This window comes from Oncorhynchus clarkii, chromosome 16 (genome assembly GCF_045791955.1).
Source record: "Oncorhynchus clarkii lewisi isolate Uvic-CL-2024 chromosome 16, UVic_Ocla_1.0, whole genome shotgun sequence".
Lineage (NCBI taxonomy): Eukaryota > Metazoa > Chordata > Actinopteri > Salmoniformes > Salmonidae > Oncorhynchus > Oncorhynchus clarkii.
The window spans coordinates 16,488,194-16,515,515 of NC_092162.1; the positions used below are offsets into that span (position 1 = coordinate 16,488,194).

At 42.8% G+C, this 27,322-nt stretch overlaps 3 protein-coding genes across 4 annotated transcripts; 2 read left to right on the forward strand and 1 right to left on the reverse strand.

Moving 5' to 3' along the window:
• The first annotated feature begins 254 nt into the window (after nt 1-254).
• Nucleotides 255-13,428, forward strand: LOC139368043 (alanyl-tRNA synthetase domain containing 1). 2 transcript variants are annotated; one of them, XM_071106576.1, is made up of 13 exons: nt 255-688; nt 3,728-3,856; nt 3,981-4,140; nt 4,308-4,365; nt 4,492-4,648; nt 10,106-10,222; nt 10,430-10,560; nt 10,690-10,756; nt 10,846-10,937; nt 11,274-11,328; nt 11,510-11,604; nt 11,799-12,013; nt 12,511-13,428. In XM_071106576.1, exons 1-12 carry the CDS (start codon nt 650-652, stop codon nt 11,923-11,925), a joined length of 1,227 nt encoding a protein of 408 aa, XP_070962677.1. In that variant the 5' UTR covers nt 255-649; the 3' UTR covers nt 11,926-12,013; nt 12,511-13,428. The 2 variants fall into 2 exon arrangements, with proteins under 2 accessions (XP_070962677.1, XP_070962678.1); XM_071106577.1 differs by having other exon boundaries at nt 526-688; nt 11,799-11,980.
• Nucleotides 13,429-14,199: 771 nt separating this feature from the next.
• On the reverse strand, nt 14,200-18,522 carry LOC139368045 (glucose-6-phosphatase catalytic subunit 1-like). Its single transcript, XM_071106578.1, has 5 exons — nt 16,578-18,522; nt 16,206-16,315; nt 15,887-15,998; nt 15,364-15,479; nt 14,200-15,264 (listed from the first exon to the last, which is right to left on the reverse strand). The coding sequence occupies exons 1-5, from the start codon at nt 16,805-16,807 to the stop codon at nt 14,759-14,761; spliced, it is 1,074 nt and encodes a 357-aa protein (XP_070962679.1). The 5' UTR covers nt 16,808-18,522; the 3' UTR covers nt 14,200-14,758.
• A 3,839-nt stretch (nt 18,523-22,361) lies between these two features.
• Nucleotides 22,362-22,885, forward strand: LOC139368046 (glucose-6-phosphatase catalytic subunit 1-like). Its single transcript, XM_071106579.1, has one exon. The coding sequence runs from the start codon at nt 22,470-22,472 to the stop codon at nt 22,758-22,760; it is 291 nt and encodes a 96-aa protein (XP_070962680.1). The 5' UTR covers nt 22,362-22,469; the 3' UTR covers nt 22,761-22,885.
• Nucleotides 22,886-27,322: the final 4,437 nt, after the last annotated feature.

Sequence of the window (27,322 nt, forward strand, 5' to 3'; positions counted from 1 at the left end):
ACACATCGATACAATACCAGTGCACTGGTCGCAGATTTATCGTCTCGTGGTGTAGCTCAATCAGCGACGACAAATGATATTGAATGACAAAAAATCTACCCATTTAGCTTGATCCACTCCTTTCAACACACCCACTCACTGATACTAGAGACACATTTGAGGAGATGGGGAAACTCAATTGAGATCGTATTAACGCCCATTGTGTACGTTGACTATGCGTCGTCAAAGGGCCTCGCGGTGCATTCTGGTATATTGAGACAAGGAGAGCTCTCCTTCAAGGAGTGAATGGGCGCTAGCTCAAAAAAACAACATTCGCATAAACAATCTTTTTTACAAATTACAAATCTCACTATTTTCCGAGATGCAAGTTGACTCATTTATCTGTAACACCAAATAGCAACCACGTGACGCAGCATGACAACGTGAACGCTTTTTGTGGACATTGCTGTGTGGGGCCTTATAAGGTCCTCCATTGATTGCCTAAAGGGATTCCTATCTCTTCCTTTCTCTAATATCGCTGCACATACTCCAGTCGGGTCGCCATATTGGGCTGCACCGTTCAACTTGTGATTTCATTAAGTTCTGGCTAGTGAGCTTCTGCATAGTGTACCGTGGATTTATTACATTATATTTATTTACATTTATTTCAATGGCGTTTCAGTGTCAAAGGGACTGTTACATGCAAGAGGTATGAGGGAGAGAGAGTAACATTTGTCTACCATGTGCTTTTTTTAAAAGAGCAGGTACAATCGGGAGCTTGCTACTGTTAGCTGGTTACAGCTAGCTAGTTAACGTTCCTACAGTAACTTGTAATCTCTTTGTGTGTGTAGCCTACTTTAGTTAGATAACGTTAGTAGTTGACAGGCAGAGTGAAATATTGTTTACACTATATATAGTCTTCCAATGCCATGATGAAATGTCAGTCAAAAAGCACGTTAGTCACACAATAATGGGGGACCGCTGCCGGTTTACGGGCTCCTAACCAACTCTGCTATTTGTTTTTTTCGCATTGTTTGTGACTCATTTTGTACGTAATGTGGCTGTTACCGTCTCTTATGACTGAAAAGAGCCCCTGGACATCATAACACCAATTACTCACCACGAACTGGACGAATATTTTTTTTCTTTAATGAGTCAGGAAGGATATACTGATTTGTCTAGACAAGGCCCAAATCCCCATCATCAGCTTGAAGAAAAGGCGGGGAGGAGTGCGGGGTGCCTTGTAAAAATGCCCCCAACAAGTAGATAAACCACCACTACCCTCGTATTATTGGCCAACATGCAATCATTGGAAAACAAACTGTACGACCTACGATTTGACTGACCTACCAACGGACATTAATAACTGTATTATAAACTGGGTGGTTTGAGCCCTGATTGCTCATTGGCTGACAGCCGTGGCATATTAGACCATATACCAAGGGTATGACAAAACATGTATTTTTACTCCTCTAATTACGTTGGTAACCAGTTTATAATAGCAATAGGGCACCTCTGGGGTTAGTGATATATGACCAATATACCACTGCTAAGGGCTGTGTCCAGCACTCCACGTTGTGTCGTGCTTAAGAACATCCCTTTGCTGTGGTATATTGGCCATATACCACCCCCTCGGGCCTTACTGCTTAAATACCTTATGTTTCACCAACACTTGGCTAAACGACGACATGGAGAATATAGAGCTGGCTTGTTTCTCTTGTGTTTCGGCAGGACCGAGCAGCTACTTCTGGTAAGACGAGGGGAGGGGTGTGTGTCTATTTGTCAATAACTGCTGGTGCGTGATGTCCAATATTAAAGAAGTCTCAAGGTTTTGCTCGCCTGAGGTAGAATACCTCATGATAAGCTGTAGACCACACTATCTACCAAGAGAGTTCTCATCTACTCAGGCTCCCGAGTGGCGCAGTGGTCTAAGGCAGCGCCAGAGGTGGCACTACAGACCCAGGTTCAATTCAAGGCTGTATCATAACCGGCCGTAATTGGAAGTCCCATAGGGTGGCGCACAAGACCTTTTAAACAGGTCAACATTCACAAAGCCGCGGGGCCAGATGAATTACCAGGACATAGACCCACTCCAATTCGCACACCGCCCCAACAGAGCCACAGATGACGCAATCTCAATTGCGCTCCACACTGCCCTTCAGCGTTCAACACCATGGTTCCCACCAAGTTCATCACTAAGCTAAGGACCCTGGGACTAAACCCCCCCCCCCCCCCCCCCCCTCTGCATCCTGATCCTGGACTTCCTGACGGGCCGCCCCCAGGTGGTAAGGGTAGGCAACAACACATCTGCAACGCTGATCCTCAACACTGGGACCCCTCAGGGGTGCGTGCTTAGTCCCCTCCTGTACTCCTTGTTCACCAACAGCTGTGTGGCCAAGCACGACTACAACTTCATTAAGTTTGCTGATGACACAACAGTCGTAGGCCTGATCATCGATAATGATGAGACAGCCTATAGGGAGGTGGTCAGAGACCTGGCAGTGTGGTGCCAGGACAACAACCTCTCAATGTGAGCAAGACAAAGGAGCTCATCGTGGAATACAGGAAAAGGAGGGCCGAGCAGGCCCCCATTAACATCGACAGGACTGAAGTGGAGCGGGTTGAGAGTTCCAAGTTCCTTGGTGTCAACATCGCCAACGAACTATCATGGTCCAAACACACCAAGACAGTTGTGAAGAGGGCACGACAACACCTTTTCCCCCTCAGGAGACTGAAAAGATTTGGCATGTGTCCCCAGATCGTTAAAAGGTTCTACAGCTGCACAATTGAGAGCAACTGCTTGGCATCTGACTGTAAGGCGCTACAGAGGGTCGTGCGTATGGCCCAGTACATCACTGGGGCCAAGCTTCCTGATATCCATGACCTATGTACTTGGTGGTGTCAGAGGAAGGCCCAAAAAATGGCCAAAGACTCCAGTCACCCAAGTCATAGACTGTTCTCTCTGCTACCGCATGGCAAGTGGTGCCGGAGCGCAAAGTCTAGGAACAAAAGGCTCCTTAACAGCTTCTGCCCCCAAGCCATAAGACTGCTAAACAACTGAAGGGTCACCCGGACTATTTACAGTGACCCCCCCCCCCCCCCCCCCCCCCCCCCCTGTTTTTACACTGCCGCTACTTGCTGTTTATTATCTATGCATAGTCACTTTACAAATTACCGCGACTAACCTGTACCCCGCACATTCACTCTGTACCGGTGACCCCTGTATATAGCTTCGTTATTGTTATGTAAATATATTGTTACTTGTTTTGTTTTTTACTTGAGTTTATTTAGTAAATATTTTCTTAACCAACAATGCAGTTCAAGAAATAGAGTTAAGGGCCTGTTAGTAAGCGTTTCACTGTAAGGTCTAGCTAACAGCTAGCTAGCTGGCATAGACCAGATTTAACTGACATGTGTCTGTTTGTTTATGATCCTAACGCACATTTTTCTGCTTCATGAAATTTAATGTAGTCCTGTTTTCAAGCCCGAACAGCCGCTGTTTCTTTCATTGCTCTCTTTTGATGTATGAAATAGCTACTTCCAAAGATACTGAATTAAACCAAGATATCTGTGCTACCAAATATACTGGTAACAAGCTCCTTCTGTCTGTGCTACTACCAGCTGTTGTTCAAGCTAAATGTGTTTCCAAATGCCAGAGTCACTGACTGGGTACATTTTTCCTTGGCATAAATTAGGTGTTTTCAACTGACTGTCATCATAATGTTGCAAATTGTCTTCCTCTCTGCAGTTTGTCACCTCAGTGGTGGCTTGCTCACCTGGTGAAATGAAACAAGAAATCAATGGCAAGAAAGAAACCGTTAAAGGCTTCAATGTCAAGCTCCAAGACACCATATTGTTTCCTGAGGGAGGTGGTCAGGTAAGTACAGGAAAGTCCAAATGTTCACTGAACTACCCCTCTTTCTGGTGAGATAAGGATGGGGTGTTGTGGTGTGCTGTAAGTGGTAGGACACAGGCTTACAACTAGTATCTTCGATCACTAGCCAGATGACCACGGGCTGATTGGAGATGTGCCGGTGCTGCGGGTGACGAGGCAGGGAGCTGAGGCTGTGCACTTTGTGAGTTCTGCTCTAGAGGTGGGCCAGGAGGTGCAGCTGAAGGTGGACTGGGAGCGGAGGTTTGACCACATGCAGCAACACTCAGGTAAGAGCACAGACAGGATTTACCATATGTGCAGTGCAAAACTGTACAATTCAGCTTCTCAGAAACAGTGACATGTATTTATGCAGTACGATTAAGCGGTGCGTTCAGTATAGTCTACTTGAAGGTACAGTTGCATAAATCCTGACTTGTTTTTACTTGGTCCTTAGGGCAACATCTAATCACAGCTATTGCAGAATCCATGTTTGGGTACAAGACCACATCCTGGTAAACATGCATTGATTTCAGTGCCTGCACTTGTAGGCACTTGCTACATAATTTCATTTTTAACATGACCATTAATTGAAGTTAGCATTTTTGCATCAATCTTTCTCTTGAATTGGCATGTTCCAGGGAGTTGGGGCGTCAGCGCAGCACCATAGAGCTGGACACTCCCTCTATGAAGCCTGCCCAGATGGAGGCCCTCGAGGCAGCAGTCAATGAGAAGATACGTGCTCATGTTCCCGTCGCTGTTCAGGTCCTCTCCTTAGATGACCCTGCATTGGAACAGGTGGGCATCATTCATATTGAGAAAACACAAAAAAATGCACCAGAGAAAAGGTTGTCAGTATAATACAATACAGGCAGCTATGTCACTATGCACAATTTCTCCATATTTCACGTCGCTTTTGGGACTATACGTTTCTATCTGACATTTTGGTAAAAATGTGTTATTGCGTAGTTGCTCTACAGGTGGTCCTTTACATGTGAGGTACACTATATATAAAAAAGTATGTGGACACCCCTTCAAATTAGTGGATTCTTCTATTTCAGCCACACCCGTTGTTGACGTGTAAAAATAGAGCACACAGTCATGCAATTTCCATAGACAAAAATTGGCAGTAGACTGGCCTTATAGAAGAGCTCAGTGACTTTCAGCGTGGCACCGTCATAGGATTCCACCTTTCTAACAAGTCAGTTCCTCAAATTTCTGCCCTGCTAAAGCTGGCCCCTTAGTTTCCCTTAGGGAAATCTTAACACTACAGCATACAATGACATTCTAAACAATTATGTGCTTCCAACTTTGTGGCACAGTTTGGGAAAGGTGGAATCCTAATGGCAATGCCCCCGTGCACAAAGCGAGGTCCATACAGAAATGGTTTGTCAAGATTGGTGTGGAAGAACTTGACTGGCCTGCACAGAGCCCTGACCTCAACCCCATTGAACACCTTTGGGATGAATTGGAATGCCGACTGCGATCCAGGCCTAATTGCCCAACATCACTACCCAACCTCACGAATGCTTTTGTGGCTTACTGGAAGCAATGTTTCAACATCTGGTGGAGAGCCTTCCCAGAAGAGTGGAGGCTGTTACTGCAGCAAAGGGGGACCAACTCAATATTAATGCTCATGATTTTGGAATGAGATGTTCGAGCAGGCGTCTACATACATTTGGTCATGTAGTGTATGTCAGATTTTTTTTTTTGGGGGGGGGGGGGGATTACGATGAAAAAAACATCAAGGTTCTATCTGCCCAAACACCTTTTAACTTGGTGCTATGAGGTTCTATCTGTTCCAATCACACAATGCTGGGTTGTCAATCAAAATAATGTATGTAAGGTGATATACTTATTGAATCATGAAAGACCAAGACATCACAAAACAGTTCTGAGATCTGGGACTTGAAACATACTTATTTCAAAACTATACAGTGCATTCGGAAAGTATTCAGACCCCTTGACTTTTTCCACATTTTGTTACGTTACAGCCTTATTCTAAAATGGATTAAATCGTTTTTTCCCCCTCTTCAATCTACCCACAATACCCCATAATGACAAAGTGAAAACAGGTTTTTAGAAATGTTTGCAAATGTATTAAAAAGAAAAAACAGATACCTTATTTATATAAGTATTCAGACCCTTTGCTAGGAGACTCTAAATTCAGCTCCGGTGCATCCTGTTTTCATTGAACATCCTTGATGTTTCTACAACTTGGATTCCACCTGTGGTAAATTTAATTGATTGGACATGATTTGGAAAGGCACACACCTGTCTGTATAAGGGCCCACAGTTGACAATGCATATCAAACCAGAGGGAAAGAAATCCTAGACCACCTTTATTCCACACACAGAGATGCATACAAAGCTCTCCCCTGACCTCCATTTGGCAAATCTGACCATAATCCTATCCTTCTGATCTCTGCTTACAATTAAAAACTGAAGCAGGAAGTACCAGTGACGCGCTCAATACGGAAGCAGTCAGATTACGTGGATGCTACACTACAGGATAGTTTTGCTAGCACAGACGGGAATATTTTCTGTGATTCATCCAATAGCATTGAGGAGTACACCACCTCAGTCATCGGCTTCATCAATAAGTGTATCGACGACGTCGTCCCCACAGTGACCGTACGTACATATCCCAACTACAAGCCATGGATTACAGGCAACATCCGCATCGAGCTAATGGCTAGAGCTGCCACTTTCAAGGAGCGGGAGACTAATCCGGACGCTTATAAGAAATCCTGCTATGCCCTCAGACCCACCATCAAACAACCAAAGCATCAATACAGGATTAATATTGAATCATACTACACCGGCTCTGACACTCGTCGAATGTGACAGGGTTTGAAAACGATTACGGACTACAAAGGGAAACCCAGCCGCGAGCTGCCCAGTGACGCGAGCCTACCAGATGAGCTAAATGCCTTTTATGCTCTCTTTGAGGGAAGCAACACTGAATCATGCATGAGAGCACCAGCTGTTCTGGATGTCTGTGTGATAATGCTCTCAGTAGCCGATGTGAACAAAACCTTTTACAAAAAAAACCTCTGTGGTAGGCGGGACGCTTGCGTCCCACATGGCCAATAGCCAGGGAAAATGCAGAGCGCCAAATTCAAATACATTTCTATAAAAATCTAACTTTCATTAAATTACACATGCAAGATAGCAAATGAAAGCTACACTCGTTGTGAATCCAGCCAACATGTCAGATTTCAAAAAGTATTTTCGGCAAAATAGCATCTTATGCTTATCTGATGATAGCACAACCGTAAACAATGAGAGAGTAGCATATTTCAACTCTGCAGGCGCGACACAAAACGCAGAAATAAAATATAAATCATGCCTTACCTTTGACTAGCTTCTTTTGTTGGCACTCCTATATGTCCCATAAACATCACAAATGGTCCTTTTGTTCGATTAATTCCGTCGATATATATCCATAATGTCAATTTATTTAGCGCGTTTGATCCAGAAAAACACTGCTTCCAACTTACGCAACGTCGCTACAAAATGTCTTAAAAGTTACCTGTAAACTTTGCCAGAACATTTCAAACTACTTTTGTAATACAACTTTTTGTATTTCTAAACGTATATAATCGATCAAATTGAAGACGGGATGATCTGTGTTCAATACAGGAGCAAAACAAACTGACCCTACTTTTCTGGTTACGCGCCTCTATCAAAAGGTACACATGAAGTGACTCTTGTTCTGAGCTATGGTACTTCTTCATTACACAAAGGAAAAACCTCAACCAATTTCTACAAACTGATGACATCCAGTGGAAGCGGTAGGAACTGCAGGAAAGTCGATTTAGAGTTCTGGATTCCCCATGAAAACCTATTGAAAAGACAGTGACCTCAAAAAAAGACAGTGACCACAACAGTGGTAGGCCTGATCACCGACAATGAGAGCCTATAGGGAGGTGGTCAGAGACGACAACAACCTCTCCCTCAATGTGAGCAAGACATAGGAGCTCATCGTGGAATACAGGAATAGGAGGGACGAACAGGCCCCCATTTAACATCGACAGGACTGAAGTGGAGAGGGTCGAGAGTTTCAAGTTACTTGTTGTCCACATCACCAACAAACTATCATGGTCCAACCATACCATGACAGTTGTGAAAAGGGCACAACAAAACCCTTTCCCCCTCAGGAGACTGAAAAGATTTGGCATGGGTCCCCAGATCCTCAAAAGGTTCTTCAGCTGCACAGTCGAGCATGGTTGCATGGTCGAGCACTGGTTGCATCACCGCCTGGTATGGCAACTACTCGGCATCTGACCGTAAGGCGCTACAGAGGGTTGTGTGTACAACCCAGTACATCACTGGGGCCAAGCTTCCTGACATCCAGGACCTATGTACTAGGCGGTGTCAGAGGAAGGCCCAAAAAATGGCCAAAGACTCCAGTCATCCAAGTCCTAGACTGTTCTCTCTGCTACCGCACGGCAAATGGTACCGGAGCACCAAGTCTCGGACCAAAAGGCTCCTCAACAGCTTCTACCCCCAAGCCATAAGGCTGCTGAAATATTAATCAAATCACCACTGGACAACTTGCATTAACCCCCCTTTTGTCCACTTCTGCAACTCGTTGTTTATAATCTATGCGTAGTCACTTCACCCCTACCTACATGTACAAATTACCTTAACTAACCTGTACCCCCGCTCACTGACTCTGTTCCGGTACCTCCTGTATATAGTCTCGTTATTGTTATTATTTCACAATAAGCATTTCACGATAAGGTTGTTGTTGTTGTATCAGCAAAAACCAAGCAATGAGGTTGAAGGAATTGTCCGTGGAGCGTCAATACAGGATTGTGTTGCCACAGATCTGTGGAAGGGTACCAAAAAATGTTTGCAGCATTGAAGGTCTGCAAGAATAGTGGCCTCCATCATTCTTAAATGGAAGAGGTTTGGAATCACCAAGACTCTTCCTGGAGCTGGCCACCCGGCCAAACTGAATAATCGGGGGAGAAGGAGCTTGGTTAGTGAGGTGATCAAGAACCCGGTGGTCACTCTGACAGAGCTCCAGAGTTCCTCTGTGGAGATGGGAGAACCTTCCAGAAGGACAACCATCTCTGCAGCACTCCACCAATCAGGCCTTTTATGGTAGGGTTGCCAGACGGAAGCCACTCTTCAGTAAAAGGCACATGACAGCCCGCTTGGAGTTTGCCAAAAGGCACCTAAAGGACTCTGACCATGAGAAACAAGATTCTCTGGTCTGAAACAAAGATTGAACTCTTGGGCCAGAATGCCAAGCGTCACGTCGGGAGGAAATCTGGCACCATCCCTACACTGAAGTGTGGTGGCAGCATCATGCTGGGGGGATGTTTTTCAGAGGCAGGGACTGGGAGACTAGTCAGGTGTGAGGGAAAGATGAACGGAGCAAAGTACAGCGAGATCCTTAATGAAAACCTGCTCCAGAGCGCTCAGGACCTCAGACTGGGGCGAAGGTTCACCTTCACCTTTTTTCCCACCACTTTTTGGGAAGAAGCTCTATGGTAAAAACAAATACAGGTGCATTAAACATGCTTAAGACCCTTGGGAGAGGCATTGCTGTTTTTCTTGTTCTATGTCAATATGAAAACCTCCATGGAAGGGGTATTTCACAAAATGTACAAACTTACCACATTTTATTGATAACTAGCAAGTATAGTTTACTTTTGGTGTCAGAGACCAGAAAATTATATATGTTTACTCATCCCGAGCTAAGCTTTAGCAATGTTGCAAGTTATCCGTTGGACATAGTGTATTTGTCATTTTCGGTAACTATCGCTTCAACAAATGTGTGATGAACATGAATTAATATATTTGATGCTTTTAGAAAGACAGAAAGGTATTCTCATTATTTAATCATTAAATGTCTAGTTTTTATTGAAATAATTTAAACATTCTGTGACCTTATGGTTGAACCCAGATTGACATTTGAGAGCCATAACGTTCTATCTGCGATTGCAACCCCCTAAAAATGTTTTTAGGATTTTTATACTCTTTTGGTACTTTAAAAAAAAAAAAATTTTAAGGTAACGACCTTAATGGTTTATGAAAGAATTCACTACAAAACAGTTCTGGGATGTGAAAACTTCGATGCTCAATATCTCAGAACTATGCTTTGCGCAGATAGAACCTTATTGTCCCAAAATTCCAGTCTTGCCAAAGCTGTGTTGACTTCCCTTGTGACGTATTAACCCATGAGCTGTGTGGAATGACTACTGTATATTTTAACTCGTCGTGTTGTATATCTACTAGGTGAGGAGTCGCGGTCTCCCGGATGACGCAGCGGGGCCTATCCGGATCATCGACATCGAGGGCATTGACGTCAACATGTGCTGTGGGACCCACGTGTCCAACCTCAGTCACTTACAGGTGGAACCTCCAGACCGTACACAACTCTCAAACACTGTCACCTTTACATTATGGGGTTATGTTTATGTCCTAACCACACCGCCTCCCCTCCTACTTTGCTGATGGGTTTACTATGTAGCTCACCTCTTGTATTTTTTATGTGGCTTAATATGGCTTTATGGATGTAACGCTCCTCTCACTTTTGACAGATTTGAATCTGTGTTTTAGGTCATAAAACTCCTGGGGACTGAGAAAGGAAAAAAGAACAAAACGAATCTGTTATTTCTAGTGGGAAACCGGGTCCTGAAGTATGCTGAGAAAAGCTACAGTACAGAACGCTCACTGGTATCCCTCCTCAAGTGAGTTCTGTGAGGCAATGCTGAATGTGGCAAGAACCTAATGTTCTATAAATTATATATAGTGATTTAAAAATGCAATAGATGTTAAGAAATAAAGTCTCTAACACTTGATTGGACTGTGTTTGACAGAACGGGCCCAGATGATCATGTTGATACAGTGGACAAGATCCAGAAGACTGTTAAGGGTCTACAGAAAGTGAGCTATTGAAAACCTTCTGTTGCTCTGAAATCCCCCTATTCTGCCTTCAATTTAATCATTAAACAAACTCTGTTTTCATTTGACAGAGTAACCTGGGCCTACTGAGAGACGTGGCTGTTCTAATAGCCCAGAACTTCAAGTCCAACCCAGAGAGGGGCAACTTCTTTACCTTACACAAGTGAGGGTCTCTCCACATAGAGTGCGGCAGGTAGCCTAGCAGTTAGAGCATTGGGCCAGTAACCGAAGGTTCGAATTCCCGAGCCAACAATGTGAAAAATCTGTCGATGTGCAAGGCACTTGACACTCATTTGCTTCAGGGTCGCTGTGCTTCTATGGCTGACTGCAATAACAACACATTTCACTGCACCTATCCAGTGTATGTAACAATAAAAACATCTTATTTTTCTTTACTTCTATTTTTTGATGGACAGATGATATGACTTGGCTGATAGTCTGTCATTGACAATTTTCATCAGTTTATTAAAATATTCAAGATCCTTTTTTCTCTGTTTAGGAAGGAGGGTGACAACGAGTTCATGAGCATCATAGCCAATGAAATAGGCACTGAGGTAAGATTATTACTCTTTATGTTCCGTGTCTAATATGCTTTAGTGAAATGCATCTAAGGTTTACTGTAAGTAGTGTTGTACCATGATTCATGTACCACGTACCATGAAATTAAGAGTAGTTGTGTTATGAATACCTAAAATACCATTATCCCTCTTTTTTATTTATTTTTTTGTCTCGTAGGAGACGTTGATTTTCCTGACTGTTGGAGAGGAGAAAGGACCAGGGCTGTTCTTGCTGGCAGGACCCAGTGGGAAAGTGTCTGAACTGGGACCACGGTAAGAACTGATTGGGCTCGGCATTAGGAAATCCATTTGATTGGCTCCTGTTCAGGAGCTTGGATGTTTTGAGTTTCGACTTGATGTAAAGTGGTCTCTTATTCTGCAGAATAAACAAAATAGTCAATATTTCAGACTCAAACAAAGACTTTGTCTGAAATGTTTAACAACTTCGTGCTGTGTCTGTATTTCAGAGTGCTGGAGATGCTCCAGGGCAAAGGGGCTGGGAAGAACGGGCGCTTCCAGGGCAAAGTAAACAGCATGGCACGCCGAGGGGAGGTGGAGACCCTAATACAGGAACACTGCAAGAACGAGCAGTAATGGATGACTGGAAACTCAAGCACATGACGACCACAACTACATACAGACAACATAGGTGACCCACTGCAGTTCTCGACCAGCTTTCCTAGTAGGTTGACATTTATTCCACTAGATAGGCCAGCTGCATAGTCAAAATAGGCTATATTGTAAAATGAATAAAAACAAAAATGAGCTTTTTTGGTCTTAATTTAAGGTTCGGGTTAGTGGTGTGGTTAGGTTTAAAATCAGATTTGATGACTTTGTGGCTGTGCCTGCTAGTGACCACTCCAGAACTCTGCAAAATACATCACAATAAATTCCAACATGTGCTTTGCTAAGTAATGATACTTCTGACCTCGGTGTGCAGTCTAAATCAAGGAACTGTGTACATGGAGTGTACAAAACATTAAGAACACCTTCCTAATCAGTTGCACCCCCCCCCCCCCCCCCCTTTGCCCTCAGACTAGCCTTTAAACCTAACCACACCACTAACCCGAACCTTAAATTAAGACCAAAAAAGCTCATTTTTGTTTTTATTAATTGTTGAAAGTGTTGAAAGCGTTCCACAGAGATGCCTACCCATGTTGACTCCAATGCTTCCCACAGTTGTCAAGTTGTCTGGATGTCCTTTGGATGGTGGATGCACACAGGAAACTGTTGCTTGTGGAAAAACCCAGCAGCATTGCAGTTCTTGACCCACTGAAGAGGCTCTGCGTTGGGACCTACTACCATATCCCGTTCAAAGGCACTTAAATCGTTTTGTCCTGTCAATTCATCCTCTGAATGGCACACGTACACAATCCATGTCTCAAGGCTTAAAAATACTTCTTTAACCTGTCTCCTGCTCTTCATCTACACTGATTGAAGTGGATTTAACAGGAGAAATCAATAAGGCTTTCACCTGAAAATGGCACCGACAGATGGGGCTGCCGTGCTTCTAGCTCTAGGGCAACTTTGCAGTATTTTGTTTTTATGTGACAAGTCAAATTTGATTCGAATCACCTGGTCAGTCTGTCATGGGAAGAACATGTGTTCCTAATGTTTTGTACACTCAGTGTACATTGTTACTATATCGTATAAATGAATGAAAACAAAAATGGTCTTAATTTAAGGCAAGGGTTAGGCATTAAGGTTAAAATAACATTTTATGGCTTTGGCTGTGCCAGCTAGTGACCACTGCAGAGCTGCATCCACAACAATATTAATTTCAGTAAAAGTCAACCTGTGCTTTGCTAAGTAACGATAATTCTGACCTCAGAGATGACCACAGTGTACAGTCTAAATCAAGGAGCTGTAAATATTATGAATAAGAATACTAGATATATTCATGAATACAAGTTATGGAAAATGTAAAAATTAACATGTTGGACTAAGGAAGCACACTCATGTAATTCATGATTAACATTGCATTAATTTTGAATGTTTGAAGTTATCCTTTTAAATTGTATTTGTTCTGTGCTTATCAGTCTTTTTTTGATTCTTTTGTATATTTCACCTTCAGTAAATCAAAGGAAAGTATATACATTTGGACAGTCATTTTCATTTGGTCTGCAGTTGCATAATCAAAAGAAGGACCGACCTTGTCAATTAACTTGCCAGTCAAATATTGATGGTTCGGCCAGGGCTGTCAGTTCTACGTATTTGCAGGGAGTGACGGCTGTGTGACGTGTGAACCTGTGTAATCAGTGAGCGTGAGGCCAAAGTCCAGGGTTCCATATACAGATGTAGGCTCTTCATTTGATCACCCTGTTGCAGGAATGCAAACTTAGTGTATTTGAGCTTTACAAAGGCTTCTAAACCTTGTAATTTACACTTTGAAATGTCAGAATTGATTTGCCCTAACAAAAAAATTGATCAACCCCTACAAACATATTTCACATTTCTAGTTGACAACTGGTTTGGCTCATATTGTTAGCTACTGATTTTGGGGTTTGAAAACCATGTCATGATTGTGCAGCAGGTAGCCTAGTGGTTAGTGTTGGGCCAGTAACCGAAAGATTGCTAGATCGAATCCCTGAGCTGACAAGGTAAAAATCTGTTATTCTGCCCCTGAATAAGGCAGTTAACCCACTCTTCCTAGGCTGTCATTGAAAACAACAATTTGTTCTTAACTGACTTGCCTAGTTATATAAAAATGGTCATTTAAACCACGGCTGCATTTTCTAAGTTTTTGTGGACTTGCTTATGGTTTATCAGTAATTTGTGTCATTAATGACAGGAAACAAACAATGTAGAATGTGTCTGAACTGATACCTAACAGTATGTTTAGTAGTGTTAGATAAATAGCACATGGTAAGGGATGTATTTGAAAGGTTTTTATTATAAATATCTGACCATTTCCAAAAATATTTAACAGGAAAAACACAGTTACAAAACAAATATGAACGTTGTTATATATTACATTCTTAGAACCCACTGTAAAGCAGGCCACTAAAGTTTTGGGCTCATTCTCCTGGACTTTAGGTTGCTTTATCTTTTTTTCAAAATGAGGTTTAGTCAAAGCAACTGCAAGGAAACATTCACTTTCTGGGGTCCCGAGTTCACACTGAACTACTTCTAAATTAGATTTTTTTTATATACAATTAAATCAGTGTCTTAATTGCCTCTTGAGTAATACGCTGGATAGTTGTTTCATTTCAGTGTCCACACTATGCGTATATAGGAAAATAAGACATTTACAGTGACTGACTGGATGTATGGTAGACAAAGACCACAATAGATTGTTCATCTCTTTGGCTATTTGGGAAGAAGGTCAATATATGGAATGATTAAGGATTGAAGCACCAGTGAACACTGTTCAATTCTGGAGTGAGCTCCATATACATAAGTCTATGTGCGTCAGCCGTCAACGACCTCACAGATGCTTCTTGCTCTGTATGCTGCTCAATGCTCCTGACATGCAGTAGGGGATGATGCTCACGGTTGCCAGGGGGACAGTGGCGCTCTTACAGAAAGACAGAAGGTAGAAGAGGGCGGCGGTGTGCGTGGGGGGCTTGAAGGAGTCAAAGAGGTGCAGCAGGAGCAGCGAGGTAACGATACATCCCACCCTGAAGGGGGTGCTGCTGTTCTTCTTGCTCTCGGTGTAGAGGGGCGAGTGCACGCCCAGGCCCAGGCCAAACAGGGTGCCCATGTTGCGCAGGAGGCTGGCGAAGGGAGTGGAGTCCATGTGGACCCATTCAGCCCTCACACACCACTTCTGGGCTTTCTCCAGGGTCCACAGCAGGTCCACGCCCAGAGCCTTCAGCAGCACGTAGAAGCCAACAGCGAAGGAGAGCAGGAAAACAGTGGTGTAGAAGTACTTCTTCAGACTGGCTCCGTAGATCCACTGGGTTCTGTTGAAGGCCTCGGCCACAACAATACCTGGAAATCAAATAGACGTCATATTAGCATCGTGTAGTTGAACAATCTGCACATTTTGTGCCATAGTTATGAGGGTTGTTATAAGGGCTTCATACTGACCTGTGATGACTCCACAGACAACTTGGTGGGGGAAGTGGGCAGCAATGAAGACTCTGGAGAGACAGACACACACCTGGACTGCCCAGAAGAATGCCCACAAAGTGCCCCGCAGATACCTGCCCAGACAAGGGGGAGAGGGCAAGGAATCGTCAGCAAATACGTCATAGGCGTTTTGAAATCTGTCTGGCTGCTACAATAGTGTACAAGAAACCTCGACTACAACTAAACGTGTGTGACACTACAGGTGACACGGCTTCTACCACTGCACATGTAATCAGTTTAAATAGACTGTTGCTTTCTTTGATCAATTTCCCATATCAATTTGGCTACGGTTTCACAACAAAATGACTCGAATGCACTCTGGCACATCCCCTTCCCTTCGACAACTAAAGTTAGTTTTCATGGTAAATCATCAGCTACGGTGCCGCACAGAGAACATTGATAAGCACTGAACTAAAAATGGTAAACAAGGATAAGATAATTGAGGACAAGAGAAGGAGGGGTTGAATGCTCTGGAACTTACATGCCCTTGGTGGAAGCTCTCGTCTTCTTCTTGGTCAGCATGATGGCTAGGATGGAGGTGACCAGTGTGTAGTAGATGCTTGCGGCTCCCATAGCGTGGCCAGAGGGACTGCCTACCAGAGAAAGGCATAGTTCAGTCCATGATCATAGCACTAGTAAAATGAAAACCCAACAATACTGTAGAGGATTCTAAAACATGAATATTATCAACATCATGAAAATGATAAAGCTTTGGCTATATTCACTGAATCGCAGCATATACATTTCATATCATAAGGCACTATGGGAAAAATAAATGGAAGTAAAGTGATGCTTCTTACCTGGGCCAGTCTCACAGGTCATGGGGTATTGTTCAATGTGAGGTGCAGTGGTATTGCTGTAGTAAGGTGTTTCATGAACCCACCAATACGGCCTCTCGCCAAACAGAATCCTGGAAGGAAAGCACAAGCCACTTAGACTAATGCAGGGAATTTAATTATCACATTTTATTGTATTAAATTGACAGGGACAGTGCACACACACAGACATTCACACCTACATTTCAATGTGTCCAGATGTAGCCGAAGGGACACATTTGATCAAGTTCTAAATTGGTATCCCAGTAAGCATTTATTTGAAGGGTACCTATATAATGACTTCATAACACACTCAAACCGTACATAACAGAAGTACATAAGCTCAGCTGGACTCACCACTTGAAGACCAGGTTGAGCCAGTCTCCGATCACTGCCACCCAGATGAGTTTGATACCCACCGACTCCCGCAGGTGGAACCAGAGGGGGAAGAAGATGAAGAAGGTGTTCCTGAGGTCAGCAGCCCAGGACACCCACAGGAACAAACCCTGTGCATCCTTATAGTTGGTCTGGAGGTAATTAGTGGTGCTCACCCCATAGCCCTGAAAGGCATCCGTGACTGCCTCCATTTTCCAACTGTCCCTAGTGAACTGTCCGTCTAGGAAGCCAACGCGAGATGTGTTGCAGAAGGAGAGCACTGTAGCTATGTAAGAGTCTGCTGGTTGTTTTTATACCAGAGGGACCCACCACCCAAAGGCATGCACAACCTGATCTTTGAACCTTGCACATGTGTAATAAAACACAACAGGACAGGGGAGTTTGTGAGGGTTGTACAGTACTAACAGGAGAGACCATACAAACAAGTACAAAGGAGGGGTAAAAACAAAAGTCAATCAGTGTCTCTGTGTCGCTCACCCTGAAACAGCATGGAGACAAAAAAGCGACATTTATGATTGACCAGTGGAATTCACAATAAAACCTAACAAATAGCCTACACAATAGTTTGTGGCAAAACAAGCCAACCAAGGGGATGTGTGGACAACGGCATTGCTTTTGCTTTTCTCTATTGAAATGCAAAATCCAGTGTTTTTCTTGTAATAGAGTAAGTTGTCATTGTAAGACCATGAAATTGATAAGATAGGAACTAAAAGAGTCACGTGTACCAACTTACTAAGCCCCCTTTTTGGCCAGTTTCAAAAAAACACATTTAAAAAATAAGAAATGTAAAAAATGTCATATTATGAAAGGCTGGAAGAGATCGAGACCAGCACACTGTCGAAAAAAGGAATACATCCAAAACTGAGGCTTGAACGCAAAACAAAAGACGTTTATTTTATATTATGAAAGGCTAAATAAATGTTGACGATTTGCAAAATCCTCCCATTCCTCAATGACCTGCAGATAATCTGCCAGTTACACAATGAATTTCTGATGATTTTGTGAAAATTGTGGTCAGTGTCCTGTGGCTAGCCCACCTGTCAGTTACATAAGGGAATCAATCATTAAATAGTGTGGGACTTACTCCAGAGATGCTGAAAAGATAACTGACCAATAAAACTAGGTCCTGGATATGGTACTTACCGTGCTGTAGACAAGTCTGATTAGACAACCCCCAAGCCAGGACTCACCTTAGGCTGTAGCTTATTGGAAAGAAATAGTAAATTAACTTATCATTACAGCAGGTCATAAGGTCAGTGCATTTTTGATTGATTTCGTGCCATTCGTTTCACATGATAACGATGGATGTGGTTGAAGTGGTAATGACATGAAAAGGTCAATCAATAGGTCAATCAATTTTCATTGGCCTGCTTAACGTGTTCTTGCTACGATCTTTGCCAAGAGACGTACAGTCCTGGAGTGGAAAAACATTCACCCACTATCACACAGACATCCTGTTTCAGGGGCTAGCTTATCACTCCAGAGCAGAGAACTTCTGTTTACCGGTTTGGGAAACAGGAGCTCCATGTTGGGTTGTAGGCTAAAGGTCAGGGAGCCTGTCTACAACGTTCACTTGAAGGCAAACAAATGCCCTAACCTTGAATAAAGTCTGATGGGAACAGACAGTCCTGGAGCTCCAGAGGAGCTCTACCAGCTTTGGTGCACCGTCCCTGGGTTGCTGATCTGGATCCACACTGCAGTCGTGGATCTTTTCCACAGCTGAGGGTGGAGGTGGCCATCCATCTGCAGACCTAGTATGGGCATTATGAGGGATGGTTTAGCCTCTACAGTGGCAGACCTGCATACCACATTCTTCTGTTTCTTCCCAAGCTGGTTCTATCTGCACAGGGACGTGGGGGTCAAGCTCATCTGGGTGGCTGCCATCGGGGACTGGCTCAACCTGGTCCTGAAGTGGTAAGGAACGGGTTAAATCAGGTTTCTGTCATTTTGTAGGTCATGGATTTTTACTACAAATTTGGAATAAATACACATGAACGAGAACTTGCGTTGTCTTGAAGATAAATCGTATAAAATACACATTTTTCATAAAAATACACTTTTTAGAGTTGGCATTGTCATTATATAATCATTACAAAGTTGTAACATTTCAAGGAGTTGAATGGTGTCCTCTCTCTATGACAGGGTTCTATTTGGAGAGAGACACTATTTGTGGGTCCATGATACCCACTTCTATGGGACAGAAACAGCCCCTGCTTAAAACAATTCCACATCACCTGTGAAACTGGACCAGGTCGGCAATGTCATAGATAGACCGATGTGTGCCAGAGTATAGCAATGCGTATCACTCAACATACCTCAAGAATATAGTAGTATTGGGAAGTGGAAGCATTATTGTCTTAGTACTGTATGTAATAAATGAATGATCATAGGGCCATAACAACCTTTGCACTTTAGTATTGATTGCCATTCAGCAGGGTAAATACATAGAGAATAATCTTATCTGGAAAAGGAATTCAGTTGGAAGTGTACAGTGAATTCCAGTGGAGGCAGGTGACTTGGAAAATTGAGGAGGATGGGAGACCCACGTAGATGTCAAAGTGTGTTTCAAAAATCGTCAAGAGTAATAATTTTCACCTAAAGCATTTAATAAAGACATTTATAGTACAATATACGGAATGGGAACGAGAGGGCTACTTACACAGTGTTTGGAAGGGATCACAGCAGTGATTGAATGAGGGTATGAGGCATGAGTTGAGGTGATCGGAGGCTTGACTTCGGTGCAGGACAGGACTTGTCTGGGAAGAAAAAAAACAATAACACAACACACTACACAGTAAGACCAAAGAAGAATGAGTTAGTCCAAGCAAGGAGTAAAATCATTGATGTGTAATAATGTGATTGTGTATGTGATTGACTCTAAATACAGTAATGAGAGAACATTGATAGGGGTACTCACTGTGCTTGAAGAGGAAACATTCAATGTGCCAGTGGATGAGCGGGTACATGAGACGTGGCTTTAGTTCATGTCAGGAGAGAGTTGACAATGGTAGTAGAGTAGACTGGTCATCACCTCTTAATCAGGGAGCAGGAGGGGACTTAGCTGTAAATACAAAAAGCAGATACATTCCATTACAGCTGTGCCATTGTAGGTTGAACAAGTTTCTCCCTGAAGTTAAACACAGAGTTCACATCTCCCCCACTTGAGACATCAAAGTAGCCCAAGAAACATTCCCGAATAACGCCCTGATCATCCACATACCTGACCATAACTGACAACTGCAAGCAGACTGGTGGCACCATAGGTCCCAGAGCGAGGGGAAATTGTTACACCCTGGGGCCTGGAGTTTTTCCTTATCTGTTAACCTAACCAGGAAAACTCTTGACCCTATAAGGTATGACAGTGATTAATCAGTTGTAAAAAGATTTTAAATGGGCTATGATGAGACCAGTTTTTCCTAATCAAGTCACATGGTGTATTTTTTTTTTATAAAAAACTCCTGGCCCTGAGGTCGATGAAAACTTTGTTAAACTGCAGCAACTTTAAACTTGTTCATATTCATTATATTTAGACTAGATTAGGAAGGGGATTTCCTCTACCTAGACACAGACAACAACTGATAGACAACAGAACTCACAGGGTTGAGCTTTATGAATGTTTGCATCATACAGTTCTATGCAACTGTAGGCCTTCTAAAAAAATAACTCACATCTGTCATCACTATTGATTGATTAAATCCAGTTAATCATTTTGGATTGAAAACGTATTGACAGCCTCGTCAACCCAGTTTTGAATATAAACTACATTTGATCACATTCACATTTTCTCCTGACACACAAATGGACCATAAATACATAACGTTACCAATTAGTTTACCCTGACCAAGTGGACAGCACACATAGGCTGTATGCATATGCTCTTATTAGTAGCCTACAGTTGATTAGACTGAACAATGGTCTAGTTTTCATCCCATACAGCATGTCAGATCTCTAACGTTAAGGTGTAGCCTAGGCTGATGCAACATTTATATCATGCGTTTTTTGCTTGTGTCTGTCAGGAGCGAGTATGTATTTTCATCTTTGCTTAATAAAAGCCGGAGGAAAGTGGAATGCCTACTTGAGCGCACGCGGGGGAAAAAATGCGCTGCGTCAACCTCTTTCTTTAATCTAACTGTTAATGGATGATGTAATGAAACTATCAAATCATTCGGAATTGATTTCGACATCCCAGAAAAGACAGTAGAAAGTTTGATATGTTCAGCAAGTAACGAATTGTTACTGGGGGATTATTACATTTAAAACTAGATAGAAAGTATGGAAAAACTATCATGGATCTATATATTTGCAAATAACTCCCCTTTTTTTCTGGCCTTCAAATAGATTTTGACAAACAAATCAGTACAACAACAAAAAATTGTGCGGCACTCCATTGAATCTCAAAATCCTGATGTGGCCCTCAAGCCCAAAAGGGGGTAGGTACGGTCTGGGCTTGTTTTGGAGCAGGGCCTTGTGTCTTGTTCATCTCCAGGTTCTTGCAGGTGGGGCTGTGGATGCTGCTGTGTACAGTGGAGCTGCTGGTGTGCATGTCCAGTGTCTACATGGCTTTCCACTTTCCCCACCACGTCATCAGTGGGGTCATCACGGGTCAGAGAACCAGGACTCTAGATGTCTAGATTTCAAGATGAAGACACTTGTACCCAGCAGGTGCTGCTAACCTGAATGCTACTGCACTGGCGTGGTTATTTTCTTTTCATGTTGTCATCCTTTCCAGGAACTCCGGTGAAATGTGCAACCAGGCCTAGCATGTAGTGTAGTGTAAAAGTTATTGTATCTTATTTGAATGATCTTGTAGCTTGATGACAAACTCCCTGGTCTCTATCCATGGCAGGTATCATGGTGGCTGAGTTCTTCTCCAGAGTGCAGTGGATCTGCAGAGCCAGTCTGAAGAAGTACTTCAGCCTTGTCTCAGGATGGTAAGTTGGTGGTTGAAGATATCCCTCTAGTGGTGTGGGGGTTGTGCTTTGGCAAAGTGGGTGGGGTTATATCCTTCCTGTTTGGCCCTGTTCGGGGGTGTCCTCGGATGGGGCCACAGTGTCTCCTGACCCCTCCTGTCTCAGCCTCCAGTATTTATGCTGCAGTAGTTTATGTGTCGGGGGGCTAGGGTCAGTTTGTTATATCTGGAGTACTTCTCCTGTCCTATTCGGTGTCCTGTGTGAATCTAAGTGTGCGTTCTCTAATTCTCTCCTTCCCTCTTTCTTTCTCTCTCTCGGAGGACCTGAGCCCTAGGACCATGCCCCAGGACTACCTGACATGATGACTCCTTGCTGTCCCCAGTCCACCTGGCCGTGCTGCTGCTCCAGTTTCAACTGACCTGAGCCCTAGGACCATGCCCCAGGACTACCTGACATGATGACTCCTTGCTGTCCCCAGTCCACCTGACCGTGCTGCTGCTCCAGTTTCAACTGTTCTGCCCTATTATTATTCGACCATGCTGGTCATTTATGAACATTTGAACATCTTGGCCATGTTCTGTTATAATCTCCACACAGCCAGAAGAGGACTGGCCACCCCACATAGCCTGGTTCCTCTCTAGGTTTCTTCCTAGGTTTTGGCCTTTCTAGGGAGTTTTTCCTAGCCACCGTGCTTCTACACCTGCATTGCTTGCTGTTTGGGGTTTTAGGCTGGGTTTCTGTACAGCACTTTGAGATATCAGCTGATGTACAAAGGGCTATATAAATACATTTGATTTGATTTGATTCGATTTGATTCTACACCACCGTTTTCCTGCTCTCCTTCGCTGTGGGTTTCTACGTGCTGCTGAAGGCTCTGGGTGTGGACCTGCTGTGGACCCTGGAGAAAGCCCAGAAGTGCTGTGTGAGGGCTGAATGGGTCCACATGGACTCCACTCCTTTCGCCAGCCTCCTGCGAAACATGGACACCCTGTTTGGCCTGGGCCTGGGCGTGCACTCGCTCCTCTACACCGAGAGCAAGAAGAACAGCAGCTCGCCCTTCAGGGTGGGATGTATCACTTTCTCCTTATTGCTGCTACAGATCTTGGATGGCTTGATGTTCCCCTCCAGGAACCAGGCAACGTTCTACGTGTTGTCCGTCAGTAAGTGTGCTGCTGCCCTATTCATCCCCACAGCTCTGGTTCCCGGAGGACTCTCCTGGATCTTCCCAGGTTAAAGTGGGGAGGCTAAGCTGATATTGTCATAACAATCGTTCACTTTGTGATAAAAGTGCAGAGGTAGAAAAATGTATACTGAAGTAATTTCAGTTGCTTTGGCAACACTATTGTACAAACCAAGGACTATGGTGGAAGTTGAGTGTAGTTGTCACCTGGAGGTGTGTAAATCTGTTGGACTATCAGAAACTGTTTTGATTTGACAAATGAATTGGCTTGCTAATAAGCTCATGAGCAGCGAGTGGGAATGGGTATGGGAAGCAAGAACACCTCAAGAGCTTGGGAATATAAGGTTCTATCTGCAAAAAAAATATTCTGAGATAATTGGCTTTAAAGTTTTGAACCCTCATTGGTTTGAATGGTGTCAGCTATTTTTTTTTATCTTGTATTCTTTTGAACTTAACAACATGAATTGGGGGTATTTGGAGTACTATATAGGTAGAGAACATTGAACAGAACAAGGGTATGTCAATAACAAAATGTTGACAAAAATGCAGATAGAAGCTGTTTCTTCAAATAGATTGCTCTGTTTGTTCCTAATTAAATGTAAATGTTACATACAGTATATGCAATCCTGTGTATAGCAACATATCATTTCTGGGGAGACAAGTGAGACAAGTGTGATTCAGTAGAAACGTTTGGAGGACATTGAGCAGCTGAATCTTCTGTTACAGTAAGCAATGCTAGAAGACTAGGCTATCTTCAGCTTTGTGAAAAAGTCTTCCACTGTCTCAGAGCATTCATACTGGAGTTTCTCTATTTCTTTGTGGTGGTTATGTCTCCTGGGTTCAACTTGATGTTAGTGAATGACACTGTGCTGGTGTGGCTCCTTCGATGACAACAAGAGGACAAAGGGTGATTATCAGGCCCTGGACTCTGGACCCTGAGCGGTGAGGATCAAGACTGGTTGTACTATAATGTACAATAAGTGTTTGCATTTTATTTACTAGATGATGTTGTGAACAAGGTTGCCTTGATTAATGAGCAAAAGCCCTTTTGCTTGGTGTACACAAAGATATTTTTTTTTACTTTGAGTTAGTTTTTCAGAGAAAATGACCCAAAATGCCAATACTGATTAATGAATTATTACTAGGGACATTAAACATTTACTACTAGACGACCAACCCTCAGCTCAATACATAGCAACACTCTTTACCTCATGCCCACTGACGTTGGGAGTTTTGGGTATGGAGGCTCAACGAGCAGCACTTTTTATGTACAGAACGATGACCATGTGTATCTGTGCGTTAGTGATACATACCAAGTATACTGCTTCAATCAAACATACCAGCAATAATCAATAAATACTTGACTGTACATTGTCACATGTCAACACTACTGTACAATAGTCTACTTAACTTGACCCTGATATCAAGTCAGTGACAATCCATCCTATCATTGGCAAGTATTGTGACGGACATGCATATTTCCTATGGTGACTTAATATTGTACATCCAACCAACCTCGTGTTGTTTCCCTCTTTCAGCTCTTATCTTCAAGTGCATCGTGGGTTTTCTTCCTATGCTCACCTCGATTTGCAAATCTCCCAGTAAATTACCATAATTTTCAGAAATGTTGGTAATCTATTAAAAATACCTTGGTAATGTATACTAGAATAACATAACACATAAGTTATACATGTTCTTGTCCTTATAGTGGATAGACCATATGGTTGAAGAGAAAATGGCTTAATCAATGAAAAAAAGCATCTAATGAGCAATGACATAATTAGCAATTAACCCTGCAACTCTTCCAACTATTTACTTTTTTCACAACTGTGATCGTGACTGTTTTACAATGTAAATGAAGGTTGGGTTTGTTTCAATCCTGCCCACATAACCACAGCTGGCAGCACACAAGTAATTATCAATTCTGGGTGCAGCTGCACAAGACAGTTTTGGTTTACTTTGGACATCCCTATGAGGCTAGTTAGGGACCATCGGTAAATTGCACAATGTACATGGGACAATATGTAAACATTTCAATAGCTCAAAATTTCAATGACTTAATATAAATTGTCGAAATTCATATACAAATATTGAAAGCATTTCATTAAAAAAAATATAAAGGTGTGCAACATGAAAATATTGTCTTATTTGCATTGTGTAGTTGATTGACGGTCCCTATCTAGCCCGGAGATAGGCTATCCAAAGTTAAACCAACTTACCATGGTCGCACACCAGTCGGCTGAAGCTATTTGGCGAAAGAATAAAAAATAACTCTTCCCACCACCAAACACGCACGAGACCCCCACATCAAATCATACCCCGAAACCAACTCAGGTTTGAATTCAGTCATGGTAGCCATAATTTCTTAACGAACCAAATTAGGAAGTGAGTAGCTATGTTTCCATTCACTTGTGGAGTGATTTTTTGTCGACATTTAGAAAGTTTGAAAACTGGCTATGCATAGATAATAACAGAGAGTAGCAGCAGCGTGGGGGGGGGGGGGGGGTGCAAATAGTCTGGGTAGCCATTTGATTTGCTGTTCAGGAGTCTTATGGCTTGGGGGTAGAAGCTGTTTAGAAGCATCTTGGACCTAGACTTGCTGCTCTAGTACCGCTTGCCGTGCAGTAGCAGAGAGAACAGTCTCATCACTAAGCTAAGGACCCTGGGACTAAACACATCCCTCTGCAACTGGATCCTAAACTTCCTGACGGGCCACCCCCAGGTGGTAAAGGGTGGCTGGAGTCTTTGACAATTTTTGGGCTTTCCTCTGACACCGCCTGGTAAAGAGGTCCTGGATGGCAGGAAGCTCGACACCGGTGATGTACTGGGCCGTACGTACTACCCTCTGTAGTGCCTTGCGGTCGGAGGCCGAGCAGTTGCCATTCCAGGCAGTGATGCAACCCATCAGGATGCTCTCGATGGTGCAGCTGTAAAAACTTTAAAAAATGTTCTGGTTGAAGTGTTTCCATTACCCATTTAGGCAAATTACGCATAAAGAAATTGCAGACAGCCTGTAGGCTATGCCCTCCCACCTATCTGTTTCAAGTCTTAGGTAGCCTGTGAAAGCCAGCATGAATAGATTGCAATAATTGACTAATACTTGCCATATTCTAATAATGATCATGTTTCAATGCATCAGCACGGTCAGTGCCATGGTGAAACTTGCACTCCTGTAGATATGAAATAATATATATATATACTGAACGAGTCAAAAGTTTGGACACACCTACTCACTCAAGGGGTTTTCTTTATTTTTACTATTGACCTATTGAGTATATCTGTTTTACAGCTTTGTCATGATATTTTTCATATTTAAACATCTTATTTTATTATTTTCTATAGGCCTATTTTGCATGTTATTAAAATGACCTAAAATCCTTAAGTTTCCAAAAATGTTGGTAGTTTACTTACATTTTTTAATAAGTTACCGGTAACATTCCCTGCCTTTGCAACCCTGAGTTCACCTAACATGTGTGTGCATGTGTGGAAGGGAATGCCACCAGTCTGTGAGGAGAGAGGGAGTGTTCCTGAAGGGCTGACTTACATTCTGCCAGTGCATGGACAGCGAGTGACTGAAGGTGTGTCAGCTCCACCACCACCAACTCATCCAGAGGTTGCCCCCTGCCTGCACATTGACTACTTTCCTGTTGGGAAACACACACACTACAGACTACAACATACTGCAGATGTTCAAAATAGAGTTAAAGGTCCAATGCAGCCATTTTTGGCTCAATATCAAATCATTTCTGGTCGATTATTAAGTACCTTACTGTGATTGTTTGTCATGTAAACTAATGAGGCACATTTGTACTACGAGCTGATGTAAAGGGACGTTTTCCAATCAAATAGTCTGTGAAACATAACATACCCTGTGAAAGTAGCCGCCCTTTCCTCTTGACTACCGTATCATGTACCCTAATCTTTTGATGAGCTTCATGACTATATCATACATTTTGTGAAAATGGGGTCATTTAATATGTATGAAATTGTATTTGTTTGTGAATTAATTTACTTCTACCAGATAAAGGCCTTTTATTAAGTTTTTGCGCTGAAGAACATTGCGCTAAGTTTTTGTCCATTCAAAAAGCCTACAAAAGTTCAAAAACGTCAAGGCTACTTCCTTGAAAATGTCAGTTGCATAGCTTATCATGTTAAGTGATAAAGATGCAGTTCAGTGGAATCAGATGTGTGACCTTCCTTGAACATCAGCCTTACATGTACCATTTAGCTCCATCTACTGGGTGACAAGGGCATTGCTGAAACAGCTTTACGTCAGTCTCAATATCAAATAAATTTTTGGTCACATACACATATTTAGCAGATGTTATTGTGGGTATAGCGAAATGCTTGTGCTCCTAGCTCCAACAGTGCAGTAGTATCTAACAATTCACAACAATACACACAAATATAAAAGCAAAAGAATGGAATTAAGAAATATATAAATATTCGTTTGAGAAATGTCAGAGCGGCATTGACTAAAATACAGTAGAATAGAATACAGAATGTACATATGAGATGAGTAAAGCAGTATGTAAACATTATTCAAGTGGCCAGTGATTCCAAGTCTATGTATATAGGGCAGCAGCCTCTAAGGTGCAGGTTTGCGTAACTGGGTG

Coding starts and splice junctions, on each gene's coding strand:
- LOC139368043 (XM_071106576.1), top strand. CDS start 650: ATGGCGTTTCAGTGTCAAAGGGACTGTTACATGCAAGAG. Junction 10,223..10,429: donor CCAACCTCAGTCACTTACAG/GTGGAACCTCCA, acceptor TCTGTGTTTTAG/GTCATAAAACTCCTGGGGAC. Junction 10,561..10,689: donor TCACTGGTATCCCTCCTCAA/GTGAGTTCTGTG, acceptor TGTGTTTGACAG/AACGGGCCCAGATGATCATG.
- LOC139368045 (XM_071106578.1), bottom strand. CDS start 16,807: ATGGAGGCAGTCACGGATGCCTTTCAGGGCTATGGGGTGAGCACCACT. Junction 16,316..16,577: donor CTCAACCTGGTCTTCAAGTG/GTGAGTCCAGCT, acceptor CTTTCCTTCCAG/GATTCTGTTTGGCGAGAGGC. Junction 15,265..15,363: donor TGTCTGTGGAGTCATCACAG/GTCAGTATGAAG, acceptor TTTGATTTCCAG/GTATTGTTGTGGCCGAGGCC.
- LOC139368046 (XM_071106579.1), top strand. CDS start 22,470: ATGGACTCCACTCCTTTCGCCAGCCTCCTGCGAAACATGGACACCCTG.